The sequence below is a fragment of the Bufo bufo genome, chromosome 2, assembly GCF_905171765.1.
Source record: "Bufo bufo chromosome 2, aBufBuf1.1, whole genome shotgun sequence".
In the NCBI taxonomy this organism is placed as follows: domain Eukaryota; kingdom Metazoa; phylum Chordata; class Amphibia; order Anura; family Bufonidae; genus Bufo; species Bufo bufo.
The window spans coordinates 32880670-32897255 of record NC_053390.1 but is presented as its reverse complement, the minus strand read 5'-3'; the positions used below and the strand labels follow the sequence as shown (position 1 = coordinate 32897255).

Genomic DNA, 16586 nt, shown 5'->3' with positions numbered 1-16586 from the left:
AACATGTGTTACTGTTTAACTTAAACATCATGTCATTTAGGACTATATAAGTCTCAGCTGTGGCAGGTCAGGAGTGGAGGGCAGTTAGGACTTGTTCTCATCTGCTATTATGAATAAGGCCAAAAAACAACTTACTACACAGGAACACCCACAAACAGTTAGATTTCTGAAGTTGACTTAGCAGGAACCAAAAAGCAGCTTTTGCCTGTCGCAGACAATTGTCTTAGAAGTAAAACAACAACTGCAGTTTGAAAAAGGCTCAGGCTTGAGCCGAAACTATTCACTAATGATGCTATTATACTTTGAATAAAAGTTTCTTCATATCATCAAGAAAGTGAGTGCCGGTCCTTCTTCACTATATACTAGTTGGACGCCTTCCCTGGATGCGCGGACCATGTACAAACTGCAGTGCCGACCCATCTCCTCTGATATCCCCAGCTTGGTCGTTATTTGTGCCCTAAGACGTCCTATCATGGGTGAATCAGTTCCATGCCTTCAAGATGGGTCACCATACCATGCCTGCAGGCTTCTATTCCAAATTCTCCTCTTTATGGTTGGCACCACACCTGAGTGGGAGAAAGGACATCAGCAGTATCGACCGCTATCCAGCCACCAAAAGCCTCACATTAGTGTTGTGCCTGAACTTGCACAACATGAAACGTTGAGCTACAGTCATCCCCCTCCCTTCCCGGGAATACTTTTATTACGTTTTTTTACCCTTTGAGCTCCATCTCTTTGTTTTTCGCCATGTATGCTCTACCATCTCTCCCTCAACTCAGTACGTGCCGAGGCAATATCTGAATATCTCTAGTATAACAGTACAGTAGGCCAAAACACAAAAATGTCCATTTCTAAAAGCAAAGGTTTATTAATGATCGGTAACAAGTTGTGAGATGCAGTAATACAGATTACTGTAAAAATACTCTGTGTTATCTAGGTTCCATTTACTTTTTGGATAACAGATGTCTATTGGTGATTGCATACATTTCTTAATTATTAGTGTTATATGACTTTATAGACGTAGCAGGTATTAATTGTATGTTCGTTCCACTTTGGGATGCGTTGTGCTATTTGCATAGTGCGGCGGCTCTAATGCAATGTAAACGAGGGTTGTGCTATATACATAGTGTAGGCGCTACAATAACAGCATAGTGCACCACACTGCTTCTTGCTACACCTGTACTTCTTGAGTGTTGCATTTTTCCTGTATGATGAGTCAAGAAAACACATTAAAAATAGAAAGTAGCTACTTCCCTCTACGAGTTTTTTGATGATTAAGAAGAAATGATTTGTAGATGAATTTTCTGATGTCTATTAAGTTTTGATTTCAGGACAAAACATTTCCCACATTCTGAACAAGAAAATGGCTTCTCTCCTGTGTGAATTTTTTGATGTTCAACAACGTGTGATTTTTGTTTATAGCATTTGCCACATTCCGAACACGAAAATGGTTTTTCCCCTGTGTGAATTCTCTGATGGCTAACAAGTTCACCTTTTTGCTTAAAACATTTCCCACATTCTGAACATGAAAATGCTTCTCCTGTGTGCATTCTTTCATGTGCCTTAAGAGTTGAATATTTTCTAAAAACCTTTCCACATTCTGGACATGAAAATGTTTCTCCTGTGTGAATTTTTTGATGTACACTAAGCTCTGACTTTTGGCCAAAACTCTTTCCACATACAGTACATAAAAATGGCTTCTCTACGTGAATGGTCTGATGTGTAACAAGAGTTGATTTACGGCTAAAACTTTTCCCACATTCTGAACATGAAAATGGCCTCTCGTCTGTGTGAGTTATCTGATGTCTAACTAGATGTGTTTTCCGACTAAAACATCTCCCACATTCTGCACATGAAAATGGCTTCTCCCCTGTGTGAGTTAGTTGATGTTTAACAAGACACTGCTTGATGGTAAAAGATTTATCACATTCTGAACATGAAAATGGCCTCTCGTCTGTGTGAGTCCTCTGATGTGCAATAAGATGCGATTTAACCCTGTAACTCTTATCACATTCTGAGCATGAAAATGGCTTCTCCCCTGTGTGAGTTCTCTGATGGATAACAAGACTTAAGCGAGTCCCATAACATTTCTCACATTCTGAACATGAATATGGCTTCTCCCCTGTGTGAATTCTCTGATGTTTCCGAAGTTCTGATTTCCGGGTAAAAGATCTTCCACATTCTGAACAACAAAATGGCTTATTTCCTGTGTGAATTCTCCTCAGGTGGTCAATAAGTTCCGATTTCTGAGTAAAGCATTTGCCACATTCTGAACATGAAAATGGCCTCTCGTCTGTGTGAGTCCTCTGATGTATAATAAGTTGCGATTTAACAGTGTAACTTTTATCACATTCTGAGCATGAAAATGGCTTCTCCCCTGTGTGATTTCTCTGATGCAATTCAAGACTTGATTTACGGCTGTAACATCTGTCACATTCTGAACATGAATATGACTTATTCCTTTTGTAATTGCTTTGACATTTGATTATTTTATGATCTTTATTCTGCTTAACATTGGCGTGCTCTTTAAATGTGTCTTGTGCGATACTTTGATCTGAGCTCCCGAAACAGACATCTGCAAACAATGAAACTTTTTATTTGTAAAGAAATGAAACCTTCAAAATGAAATTCATAATTTATAAGATTTTTATATAAATAATAATATCCATATACATAGTTACATGGTACATAAGGCCAAAAAAAGACATTTGTCCATCCAGTTCGGCCTGTCATCCTGAAAGTTGATCAAGAGGAAGGCAAAAAAAAAAAACTGAAATAGAAGCCAATTTTTCCCACTTTAGGGGAATAAAAAATTCCTTCCAGACTCCAATCAGGCAATCAGAATGACTCCTTGGATCAACTACCTCTCTCTACAGGGTGGGCCATTTATATGGATACACCTTAATAAAATGGGAATGGTTGGTGATATTAACTTCCTGTTTGTGGCACATTAGTATATGTGAGGGGGGAAACTTTTCAAGATGGGTGGTGACCATGGCGGCCATTTTGAAGTCGGCCATTTTGAATCCAACTTTTGTTTTTTCAATAGGAAGAGGGTCATGTGACACATCAAACTTATTGAGAATTTCACAAGAAAAACAATGGTGTGCTTGGTTTTAACGTAACTTTATTTTTTCATGAGTTATTTACAAGTTTCTGACCACTTATAAAATGTGTTCAATGTGCTGCCCATTGTGTTGGATTGTCAATGCAACCCTCTTCTCCCACTCTTCACACACTGATAGCAACCCCGCAGGAGAAATGATAGCACAGGCTTCCAGTATCCGTAGTTTCAGGTGCTGCACATCTCGTATCTTCACAGCATAGACGATTGCCTTCAGATGATACGAGATGTGCAGCACCTGAAACTACGGATACTGGAAGCCTGTGCTAGCATTTCTCCTGCGGTGTTGCTATCAGTGTATGAAGAGTGGGAGAAGAGGGTTGCATTGACAATCCAACACAATGGGCAGCACATTGAACACATTTTATAAGTGGTCAGAAACGTGTAAATAACTCATGAAAAAATAAAGTTACGTTAAAACCAAGCACACCATTGTTTTTCTTGTGAAATTCCCAACAAGTTTGATGTGTCACATGACCCTCTTCCTATTGAAAAAACAAAAGTTGGATTCAAAATGGCCGACTTCAAAATGGCCGCCATGGTCACCACCCATCTTGAAAAGTTTCCCCCCTCACATATACTAATGTGCCACAAACAGGAAGTTAAAATCACCAACCATTACAATTTTATTAAGGTGTATCCATATAAATGGCCCACCCTGTAGTAGCTATAGCCTGTAATATTATTACATTATTCCTTTATTGTACTCGCCATCACCACCTCCTCAGGCAGAGAGTTCCATAGTCTCACTGCTCTTACCGTAAAGAATCCTGTTCTATGTTTGTGTACAAACCTTCTTTCCTCGAGACGCAGAGGATGTCCCCTCGTCACAGTCAGTCCTGGGGATAAATAGATGATGGGAGAGATCTCTGTACTGACCCCTGATATATTTATACATAGTAATTAGATCTCCCCTCAGTCGTCTTTTTCTAAAGTGAATAACCCTAATTTTGATAATCTTGTAGGGTACTGTAGTTGCCCTCCTCTAGACCCTCTCCAGCTCTGCTATGTCTGTCTTGTTCACAGGAGCCCAGAACTGTACACAGTACTCCATGTGTGGTCTGACTAGTGATTTGCAAAATGGTAGGACTATGTTCTTATCACGGGCATCTATGCCCCTTTTGATGCAACCCATTATCTTATTGGCCTTGGCAGCAGCTGCCTGACACTGGTTTTTGCAGCTTAGTTTGCTGTTTATTAAAATTCCTAGATCCTTTTCCATGTCAGTGTTACCGAGTGTTTTACCATTTAGTATGTACGGGTGACTTGCATTATTCCTTCCCATGTGCATAACCTTACATTTGTCAGTGTTAAACCTCATCTGCCACTTATCTGCCCCTTATATGCCCCTTTTATGCCCAAGCCTCCAATCTATCCAGATGCCTCTGTAGTAGTATACTGTCCTCTTAAGTGTTAATTACTTTACACAGTTTAGTATCATCTACGAAAATTTATATTTTACTATGCAAGCCTTCTACAAGAGCATTAATAAATATATTGAAGAGAATAGGGCCCAATACTGACCCCTGAGGTACTCCACTAATGACAGTGACCAAATCTGAGTGTGTACCACTAATAACCACCCTCTGTTTTCTATCACTCAGCCAGTTACTTACCCACTTATACAGACATTTTCTCCCAGTCCAAGCATTCTCATTTTATATACTAACCTTTTATGTGGTACAGTGTCAAATGCTTTGGAGAAGTCCAGATACACGACATCCATTGATTCGCCGCTAAGTCCAGAACTTACCTCCTCATAGAAACTGATTAAATTAGTTTGGCATGACCGATCCCTCATGAAGCCATGCTGATATGGCGTTATTTGCTTATTTCCGTTGAGATGCTCTAAGGCTCAGTTCACACCTGAGCGTTCTGAAAGGAGCGCTCTGTATGCGCGATTGTACGGGCGTTTACAAGCGCGCATACAGAGACAAGTGTGCACACAGTGTCGCGCGTTCCCGAAAGTCTATGTACGGGAACGCGCGACAAGCGCCCAAAAAAACGCTCCTGTACTTGTGTGAGCGTCGGGCGTTTTACAGCGCGATCGTACGCGCTGTAAAACGCCCAGGTGAGAACCATTACCATAGGGAAGCATTGGTTTCTCCTTGTTGAGCATTTTACAGCGCGTAGGAACGCGCTGTAAAACGCTCAGGTGTGAACTGAGCCTAAGATAGCATCTTTTAGAAAATCTTCAAACAGTTTACCCACAACAGATGTTAAACTTACCGGCCTATAGTTTCCAGGCTCTGTTTTTGGACCCTTTTTGAATATTGGCACCACATTTACTATGCGCCAATCCTGTAGAACACTCCCTGTCAGTATAGAGTCCGCAAATATCAGAAGTAAGGGTCTGGCTATGACATTATTTAATTCCCTTAGGATACGGGGGTGTATGCCATCTGGTCCTGGCGAATATTCTAATTTAATATTTTTAAGTCGCTGTTGTACTTCTTCCTGGGTCAGACAGGACACTTAATGGGAAATTTATTTTTACATTCAGCATTTCATCTGACAGTTTATTTTCCTCAGTGAATACATTGGAGAAAAAAATATTTAACAGCTTTGCTTTCTCCTCGTCGCTCTCTGCGACTCCCCCTCATTACTCTTTAAAGGGCCGACACCTTCAGATTTATACTTTTTAACATTTATATAATTGAAGAACATTTTAGGGTTAGTTTTACTCTCTTTGGCAATTAATCTCTCGGTCTCTAATTTGGCCGCTTTTATTTGTTTTTTACATGTTCTATTTTTTTCCTTATAGTTTTTCAGTGCTTCCTCGCTACCCTCCTATTTTAGTGATTTATATGCTTTCTTTTTGTCATTTATTGCTTTCTTTACAGTTCTATTTATCCACATTGGTTTCTTTTTGTTCCTTAACCTTTTATTCCCATACGGTATGTACCGTATTTTTCGCTTTATAAGACGCACCTGATGATAAGACGCACCTAGATTTTTGAGGAGGAAAATAAGAAAAAAAATATTTGAACCAAAAAGGTGTGCTTTTGCTGGGTTTTGAACTAATGGTGGTCTGTGGATGACGCACTGTTATGGGGGGACCTGTGGATGACGCACTGTTATGGGGGGACCTGTGGATGACGCACTGTTATGGGGGGACCTGTGGATGACGCATTGTTATGGGGGGACCTGTGGATGACACTGTTATGGGGGGACCTGTGGATGACACTGTTATGGGGGGACCTGTGGATGACGCTGTTATGGGGGGACCTGTGGATGACGCATTGTTATGAGGGGGATGTAGCATCATATATAGCATCTTATGTAATGGGGGTCACTATTCACACAGGGACAATATACTGTGACACATATGATACTGTGACCAGCATAAGATGATCTTATGCTGGTCACAGTATCATATGTGTCACAGTATATTGTCCTGTGTGAATAGTGACCCCCATTACACCACAGTGCACACAGACTTTATATGTAAAATCTTTTAATGGCTCTGCTTTCTTCTATAACAGTACTCACTATGAAAGCAGCAGTCCGGCCAGCACGTGACGTCACTCAGTCAGTCACGCTCCTGCCAGCTTCATTAATGAAGTGGGAGGAGCATGACCGAGTGAGTGACGTCACGCGCCGGCTGGACTGCTGCTTTCATACATAGTGAGTACTGTTATAGAAGAAAGCAGAGTGTAATGAAGCCTTTTTCATATGTAAAGTCTATTATCTTCAAGCAGTATCTCTGCTTTTAACTAGGGCAATCCTTTGTAGTAGTACACCTTACTATGAAAGCGGCAGGCTGGGCGGCAGCGTAATCTCGCGATGCTCACTCATTCATGAATGAAGTGGGAGGAGCGTGAATGAGTGAGCATCGCGAGATTACGCTGCCGCCCTGCCTGCCGCTTTCATAGTGAGTTGTACTACTACAGAGGATTTCCCTAGCTAAAAGCAGAGATACTGCTTGAAGATAATAGACTTTACATGTGATAATTGCCGTGAGCGGGGCCCGATGTATTACAGTACAGTGACTGCATCGGGCCCCGCCGCAACGTTGCCAGCCTCCATCCCCTCCTCCCACCCCTCTGATACATCGCGGCTTGTGATGTATCAGCGTCAGCAAAGTAAACATGGCAGTGTTCGCTTTATAAGACGCACTGCCATTTCCCCCCCACTTTTGGGGGGGAAAAAGTGCGTCTTATAAAGCGAAAAATACGGTACATCTCTGAGATTTTAGGATGCTTTTAAAAAGGTATCCCATTTTGTGGCTGTATTTTTATTTTTGAGGACTTTGTCCCAGTTAGTTAGGCCTATGGCCTCTCTTAGTTGGCTAAATTTAGCTTTTTTGAAGTTTGGTATTTTTGTTCCTCCCTGTATAAACGCTCTTTTGAATGATAATTGGAAGGTTATTACTTTATGGTCACTATTTCCCAGGTGTCCCCCAACCTGCACGTCTGTTGTACTTTCAGGCCTATTGGTTAATACCAAGTCCAGTATGGCCTTCCCGCTAGTCAGGTCCTGAACTAGTTGGGAGAGGTAATTGTCTTTGGTTATTGCCAAGAATCTGTTTCCTTTATGAGATATACAAGTTTCAGTTTCCCAGTCTATAACTGGGTAGTTGAAGTCCCCCATAATAACCACCTCATTATGATTTGCCGCCTTGTCTATCTCGTTTAGTAGTAGATTTTCTGTGGACTCTGGTATATTAGGTGGTTTATAGTAAACTCCTATTAGTAATTTATTATTGTTTTTAGCTCCATGTATCTCTACCCACAGTGACTCCACATGTTCATGTCCCTTACTTATATCTTCCCGGACTGTGGATTTTAGACAGGACTTTACATAATGGCAAACCCCCCCTCCCTCTCCGGTTTTGACGATCCTTTCTAAACAGACTGTAACCCTGTACATTAAGTGCCCAGTCATAGCTATCATCCAGCCATGTCTCCGTTATTCCCACTATGTCATAGTCCTCCTCACACATCACTAATTCCAGGTCCCCAGTTTTATTAGTCAGGCTTCTGGCATTAGTATACATGCATTTGAGAGGTTTATGTATATTTTTTACCCTACACCTTTCCTTCTGAACTGTTCTAGTCCCTCCTTCCATTCCTCCCCCAGTCCCACTACCTTGCCCCGGTCTCTATCTGCACTGTCTTTCCATCCTATAATGTAATTTCCCTCCCCCCGTCCCTAGTTTAAGGGGAACCTGTCACCAGTTTTATGGTGTCCTAACTAAGGGCAACATAAATAAGTGACTGATTCTCTTAGCAAAATGCTTGGTCACTTTCTTTAATTGACCCAGTCAATCTGCCAACCTCTTGTATTAAAAAGCTCCAGCTGATAATGATGAGTCATGAAGGTTCATGAGCTCCTGAATATCCCCGCCTCCCTGCTGCTGATTGACAGTTATTTTCCATATGAATCAGCAGCAGGTGGGCAGGGGAGTGGCTATAGCTCTGAATTAAATAAACGCTGGACTCGATGACATCACGCTGGACTCAAATCAGCTCATTAGCATGCGGCATGTGGCATCTTTTTGTGTATATTATGAGGTAACCATCTGTCACACCAGTAAGTGAATACATCTAACGGCAAACCTCACAACACTGTTGTGAAGATGAATTTCTTCCGTACCAAGGAAGTGATCTGAAAGCAGGATGTAAAAAGGGTGGCCTTGCCTTTCAAGGAATCGCTACCAGATCTACACCAATTTAGCCCCCATTACTCTGCAAAAAATGAAGACTTTTAAACCTTGGAGGGATTGAGAAAAGCTACCATCCTGTATGTCTGGGGCTATCCCTTTGAACTAAGCTTTAATCATGGTGGAAGAACCATAATGTTCACTACTGTGGAGAAATTAGGATTTCTTCCTCTAGAAAAACTAAGCGAGCAGACCTCCTGATTGAACCCAAAATGCCTCCTCAGCCTGGAAAACCTGGACCCTGCCCTATCTGAACCAAGGTCACCTCCTAAAAGCCATGACAGCATCGCTCCAACAGAGCATCATCTATTCCAACGTAACCAGGCTGAAGCGTAAGTTTTTGACGGACACGCCGTGTTGTGACATCTTGCCCCACATCACTACCTTTGTTGACCAACTGTTACTTCCTCAGCTGGAACATGTTTTGTATCTGCTTTATTTAAGAATTTAATCTTGATGTTTATTTTCTTTTTTCTTTCTCCATTGTTTCAGGGAACTTTTTCTCTATAGAACTTACTCCAGATGGTACTGGTTACTTTCTTTAGATAATGGTCCATTCTTTTATATACATTTTTGTACTAGACTATATCTATGCAACATGTTTACTTCTTTACTTATTTTTTTTTCTCTCCTTTTCTCGTAGTCTTCTCTCCTTTTTTCTCTTTCTTACCTTACACTTTTTTATTTGTCCCTGCACAATGCATGTTAATGTACTGGTGAGGCAGGTATTTGTCCATTGGTGGTGCGCACTTTAAAGGGGTTGTTCGGCCTTGGAGGCGACCACCTTTTTAGTCAAGACCTGTGCCCCTGAACATACTGCCGCTGCTCTGTTCCCAGACGCTTCCAGTCTCTGTAGGACCAGGAAGTGGCTGGTTCCCGTAACACCGCAGTGGCCAATCACAGGCCACAAACATTGGCTTGAATGGTACATCCTGTTAAGCACTGATCAAATCGAGTGCTAATGCCTGTCATTGGCTGCAGCAGTCATGGGACCCAGATACGGTACTTCCTGGTCCTGTGGGAACTGGAAGCATTTGGGAACAAAGCAGTGGCAGGACCAAGGCCGGGTGAGTTTTTTTTTTTTTTTTTTTTATATTCAGAGGGTTCAGGGTCACAGGACTGGACCATAGAGGTTGTTGGCTGCAAGACCAAACAACCCCTTAACAATGCAACTTAACAGCTTCATTGCATGTCATTATGTTGATGAGGCATGAAATAATCTAATGGTGCCAAACAACGTACAACTCCTGAGGAGTTTATCCCCACCTTCATTTCATCAGTTGGTGTTTATGTCTTTAATGCCATAAAATCTGGTACTCCTCTACACCGCACTTCAACATCAGCCCATATAGCCATGATTCCCAAACTCAACAAAGATGAGCCATCTCACTCCTGAGTATCGATATCAAACTGAGAAAATCCTGGCCACTCGTCTCAATTCATTCCTTAGCTCCCTCATCCATAAAGATCAAGCAGGATTTATTCCCATAGGCAGGCTAGCGACAACATCTGAAGAGTAGTTCTCCTAGCATCTACACGAAAACTGCCCTCCTTGTTACTCTCCTTGACATATCAATGACGTGTGACTCCTTATCTTGGGACTATTTGACTTTTTCTCTTCACAAATGTGGATTTTATGATAACTTTTTGGGATGGATTTCTGCCCTTTACAACACCCACAGCCCGGATGCGATATCCTATGATATCAGCCATTGCCATTTCCCCTATTCTTTTTGCTCGAACAATATTAGTAGCAGCCATCAGGGCCTGCCCAGCATTAAAGATGCTGCAGGAGCAGGTCTTACCCATAAACTCTGTTTGCAGAGGACATACTGCTAACTCTCGCTCAACCTCCTCTCTATACTAAGAACTTTCCATGAAATCTCAGGCCTCGTCACCAACGACTCCAAACCATATGTCCTTAAAATCCCTCTACAGGAAAATGCTGACTGTCCTGTGTTCCTCTTACTCATTCCAATGGTCCAGAACCTAGACTGTCTAGGGCTGCGTATTACTCCCCTATATATATAGACCTTTTTGCAACCACATGGAGCCACCCATATCGCATTCTATCACTAACCTTATGTCTAGCTGGTCACAAAAATTTACATACTCCACAAACTTCTTTACCTGATTCGTAACCTACCTATTACTGTTCCCACATACTTTCTACACCTCCTTCAAAAATGTCTTATAACGCCCTTATCCATCAACCTCCTGTGGGTCCCTCCAGCATTTTAGCTATCATCCCTAAGTCCTTTGAAGCATCATTCTAGCAAGCTCTCCAATCTATTTGGAATAATACGGCTTTCCTTCCGGGTCTAAATGATTGTCCTTCTTCTACTCAGCAGCGGGTGAATGGCTTTGAGAGGACTAACCACATTTTTCTCTTCTTCAGGCCTTCTTTCATTTGAGGATCTAGAGAAGAAATACTCTGGAACCCCATGAGAACATTTATGACATACAGTCTTGTGAAAAAATTAGGACACCCTTTGAAAGCATGTGGTTTTTTGTAACATTTTTAATAAATGGTTATTTCATCTCCGTTTCAACAATACAGAGAGATTAAAGTAATCCGACTAAACAAAGAAAACTGAAGAAAAGTCTTTTCAAGATCTTCTGTAAATGTCATTCTACAAAAATGCCTATTCTAACTGAGGAAAAAGATAGGACACCCTTGCCCCTAATAGCGAGTGTTACCTCCTTTGGCTGAAATAACTGCAGTGAGACGGTTCTTGTAGCCATCTACCAGTCTTCGACATCGGTCTGAGGAAATTTTACCCCACTCCTCAATGCAGAACTTTTTCAGCTGTGAGATGTTTGAGGGGTTTCTTGCACGTACAGCCCTTTTCAAGTCACCCCACAGCATCTCAATGGGATTCAAATCTGGACTTTGACTTGGCCATTCCAGGACTCTCCATTTCTTCTTTTTCAGCCAATCTTTGGTTGATTTACTAGTATGTTTTGGGTCATTGTCATGTTGCATGGTCCAGTTCCGCTTCAGCTTTAATTTTCTAACTGATGGTCTCACATGTTCTTCAAGCACCTTCTGATACACAGTAGAATTCATCGTGGATTCTATGATGGTGAGCTGACCAGGTCCTGCTGCAGCAAAGTAGCCCCAAACCATGACACTTCCACCTCCATGCTTCACAGTTGGTATGAGGTTCTTTTCTTGGAATGCTGTGTTTGGTTTACGCCAAACATGTCCTCTGCTGTTGTGTCCAAATAATTACATTTTGGACTCATCTGTCCAAAGAACATTATTCCAGAAGTCCTGGTCTTTGTCAACTTTATCGCTGGCAAATGTCAGTCTGACCTCGATGTTTCTCTTGGAAAGCAAAGGTTTCCTCCTTGCACACCTCCCATGCAAGTTAAACTTGTACAGTCTCTTTCTGATTGTAGAGGCATGTACTTCTACATCAACAGTAGCCAGAGCCTGCTGTAGTTCTCGAGATGACACTTTAGGGTTTTTGGATACCTCTTTTAGCATCTTGCGGTCTGCTCTTGGGGTGAACTTGCTGGGGCGACCAGTCCTGGGCATGTTGGCAGTTGTTTTGAAAGCCCTCCACTTGTAGACTATCTTCCGGACAGTGGAATGGCTGATTTCAAAATCTTTTGAGATCTTTTTAAATCCCTTCCCAGACTCATAGGCTGCTACAATCTTTTTTCTGAAGTCCTCTGACAGCTCTTTTGCTCTCACCATGGTGCTCACTCTCACTTCAACAGTCAGGAGCACACCAAACTAAATGTCTGAGGTTTAAATAGGGCAAGCCTCATTCAACATGCAGAGTAACGATCTACTAATTATGTGCACCTGGTGTGATATACCTGTGTGAGATCTGAGCCAATTTAAGAGGGAATACATGTGAGGGTGTCCTATCTTTTTCCTCAGTTAGAATAGGCATTTTTGTAGAATGACATTTACAGAAGATCTTGAAAAGACTTTTCATCAGTTTTCTTTGTTTAGTTGGATTACTTTAATCTCTCTGTATTGTTGAAACGGAGATGAAATAACCATTTATTAAAAATGGTACAAAAAACCACATGCTTTCAAAGGGTGTCCTAATTTTTTCACATGACTGTATGGTGAATGTTAACAATTAACTTATTTATGTGGTATAACTAGGTTCTCATAGCCCAGTGCCACAAGAACAGGATCCATGGCTGGTTTACATACGGCCACCTCAGAGGAATAATACTTTACAGTACCATAAAATTTAAAGGGTTTGGCCACTCTGTTAGCACTTATTAAAATTGTAAACAAAGTAGGGAGATATGACACTTACTAATATATCTTCTTAAGCCGATCTGCCTGATTTCCCTGCTATTGGCAGCCACGCCCCTCCTGTCCTTCTCTCGCCACGCCCCCTCCTGTCCTGCTCTCGCCATGCCCCCTCCTGTCCTGCTCTCGCCACGCCCCCTCCCTGCCCTCACCACGCCCCCTCCCGTCTTGCCCTCGTCCTGCCCTCGCCATGCCCCCTCCCGCCCTGCCCTCGCCACGCCCCCTCCCGTCCTGCCCTAGCCACGCCCCTCCCGTCCTGCCCTAGCCACGCCCCCTCCTGTCCTACCCTAGCCACGCCCCTCCTGGCCTAGCCACGCCCCTCCTGGCCTGCTCTCGCCACGCCCCCCTCCTGTCCTGCTCTCACCACGCCCCCTCCTCTCCTGCTCTCACCACGCCCCCTCCTCTCACCACGCCCCCCTCCTCTCCTGCTCTCACCACGGCCCCCTCCTCTCCTGCTCTCACCACGCCCCCCTCCTCTCCTGCTCTCACCACGCCCCCCTCCTCTCCTGCTCTCACCACGCCCCCCTCCTCTCCTGCTCTCACCACGCCCCCCTTCTCTCCCACCACGCCCCCCTCCCGTCCCGCCCTCACAGCTGCCTCCCTCGTCCATCCCTGCACGTGCCATGGGGGAGCTACCTCGTCCATGCCTGAAGGAGTGCTGCTGTCTGGGTCCTAGAAGCCCCCTGCTTGTATCATAGGTGCCCTCTGCCTCTCCTGGCTGTGCAGGGCTGGATGGACTTAGCAGGAAGATTCTTCTAAGCAGAAATAAAGAAACTTTTGCAGGAGGAAAGGAGACTGAGGGGAAGCTGTGATGGCTGATAGGAGCTCACTGACTGCAGGCTCTGCCCCCTCTGTATCTCCTGTACTGAGAGGATCCTGCTGTATGTGAAGATGTAGCAGAGCCAGGAAGGTGCTGAGGTCCACAAACTGTGAGGAATTAAAAAGTCTGTCCTGTTTGTGGCCCCTCTGCTCTGTGTTCTTATCACAGATAGGTTTATTCCAGCCATACCAACAGTGCAGGAGCTTTAACCCCTTCTGAGCTGTCAGTATGGCTGAGGTCAGTGATAGCAGCAGCAGTCACTGGTCTCATCTGTAAATGTGTGCCCTCTCCGTCCTGCTCTCTGTATACAGCGATGTGTGACCCCCCTGTACACTGTATATACTGATGTGTGACCCCCTGTACACTGTATATACTGATGTGTGACCCCCTGTACACTGTATATACTGATGTGTGACCCCCTGTACACTGTATATACTGATGTGTGACCCCCTGTACACTGTATATACTGATGGGTGACCCCCTGTACACTGTATATACTGATGTGTGACCCCCTGTACACTGTATATACTGATGTGTGACCCCCTGTACACTGTATATACTGATGTGTGACCCCCTGTACACTGTATATACTGATGGGTGACCCCCTGTACACTGTATATACTGATGTGTGACCCCCTGTACACTGTATATACTGATGTGTGACCCCTGTACACTGTATATACTGATGTGTGACCCCCTGTACACTGTATATACTGATGTGTGACCCCCTGTACACTGTATATACTGATGTGTGACCCCCTGTACACTGTATATACTGATGTGTGACCCCCTGTACACTGTATATACTGATGTGTGACCCCCTGTACACTGTATATACTGATGTGTGACCCCCTGTACACTGTATATACTGATGTGTGACCCCCTGTACACTGTATTTACTGATGGGTGACCCCCTGTACACGGTATATACTGATGTGTGACCCCTGTATACTGTATATACTGATGTGTGACCCCCTGTACACTGTATATACTGATGTGTGACCCCCCGTACACTGTATATACTGATGTGTGACCCCCTGTACACTGTATATACTGATGTGTGACCCCCTGTACACTGTATATAGAGATCTTGCCATTGTCACGCTCTTCTTTTTATTTTTTAAGGCGCAGTTAAAAAGTCACAAACACATACCGTAGTTTGCAAGTTTTTAACGCCACTTTTCAGAAACAAGGGAAATGATAAATCTCCCCCTCTATACTTTCTGTTCATGGCTTACATGAGACCCACAGCAAATTTATGAACAGGGTACCAGACCCCCCCTCCCCCCCAGAAACATATGTGTGGGACGGGTAGTGACCTCTCTTTACTGCTGGGACTGGGGCGTTCCTTCTATTACTATGTCTGTACAGCTTACTGCTGGGACTGGGGCGTTCCTTCTATTACTATGTCTGTACAGGTTACTGCTGGGACTGGGGCGTTCCTTCTAGTGCTATGTCTGTACAGCTTACTGCTGGGACTGGGGCGTTCCTTCTATTGCTATGTCTGTACAGCTTACTGCTGGGACTGGGCCGTTCCTTCTATTACTATGTCTGTACAGGTTACTGCTGGGACCGGGGCGTTTCTTCTACTACTATGTCTGTACAGATTACTGCTGGGACTGGGGCGTTCCTTCTATTACTATGTCTGTACAGGTTACTGCTGGGACTGGGGCGTTCCTTCTATTACTATTAGAGATGAGTGAATTGACTTTGGATGAAACATCCGAAGTCGAATCGCAAAAAACTTCTATCCAATACTGTAGGGAGCGAGCGCTCCGTGCGGTATTAGGATGTATTGGCTCAGATAAGCCAAAGTTATTACTTCACGAAGTCTCGCATAACTTCATGTAATACTTCATAGGTTCATTTTTACTGTAAAAAAACATTTCCCGGTACCGCTCGCTTCTCCAGGGAAGTGTGTCACGGAAAACAGGTTCGAAAAATGATATATAGCCAGTAAATTTAGCTTTAGATATTAATACTTCATGGTTTGGGCTATTGTCTGGAGCACTTTGGATTTTTGATACTTAGGGTGTCGAACCCCTTTAATGTCTATAGGAGACACATACAGTGAATTAATTCAATTTTTACCGACATGTAAATTAAAGAACAAATGTATTTTATTCGCATCTATTACCTGATGATGTGAGGGGCTCTTGATTCTTCATTCTGACATCCTCGTACCGATCATTGTGTCCTTCTACATACTCCCACTCCTCCATGGAGAAATAGACAGTGACATCCTGACACCTTATAGGAACCTGACAACACAATGATACCGTCATCACCCAGACCCCTCCAGTGCTGTTACTGTATAATGTCCCAGCATTCCCAGCAGTGTCACCTCTCCAGTCAGCAGCTCAATCATCTTGTGGGTGAGTTCTAGGATCTTCTGTTTGATTTCCTCATGTATCAGGGGGTGAGGTGGAGGCCCCGTGATTGGGCTCAAGGTTCTTCCCCATCCTTCAGACACAGGGGCCTGACAGCGCTCGCTAGAGGTCTTCTTCACCACTGTGTAATCCTGGATATGGGGAGACGCAGTAATAAATATCACTACTGACATTTCTAGAGTCCATCACCTCTACAGCCATGGCCATCTGTTATTACCATAGATAAGAATGATGTAATGTGACATCATCAGAATCTCTCTCACCTCTCCAGTAAATTGGAAGAGTATCTCTAGGGTGAGATG

General features: G+C 43.4%; 1 protein-coding gene across 1 annotated transcript; it reads right to left on the bottom strand.

Moving 5' to 3' along the window:
- Positions 1-863: 863 nt before the first annotated feature.
- Positions 864-16258, bottom strand: LOC120992120 (zinc finger protein OZF-like). Its single transcript, XM_040420895.1, has 3 exons — positions 16239-16258; positions 16032-16155; positions 864-2575 (listed from the first exon to the last, which is right to left on the bottom strand). Exons 2-3 carry the CDS (start codon positions 16114-16116, stop codon positions 1275-1277), a joined length of 1386 nt encoding a protein of 461 aa, XP_040276829.1. The 5' UTR covers positions 16117-16155; positions 16239-16258; the 3' UTR covers positions 864-1274.
- Positions 16259-16586: the final 328 nt, after the last annotated feature.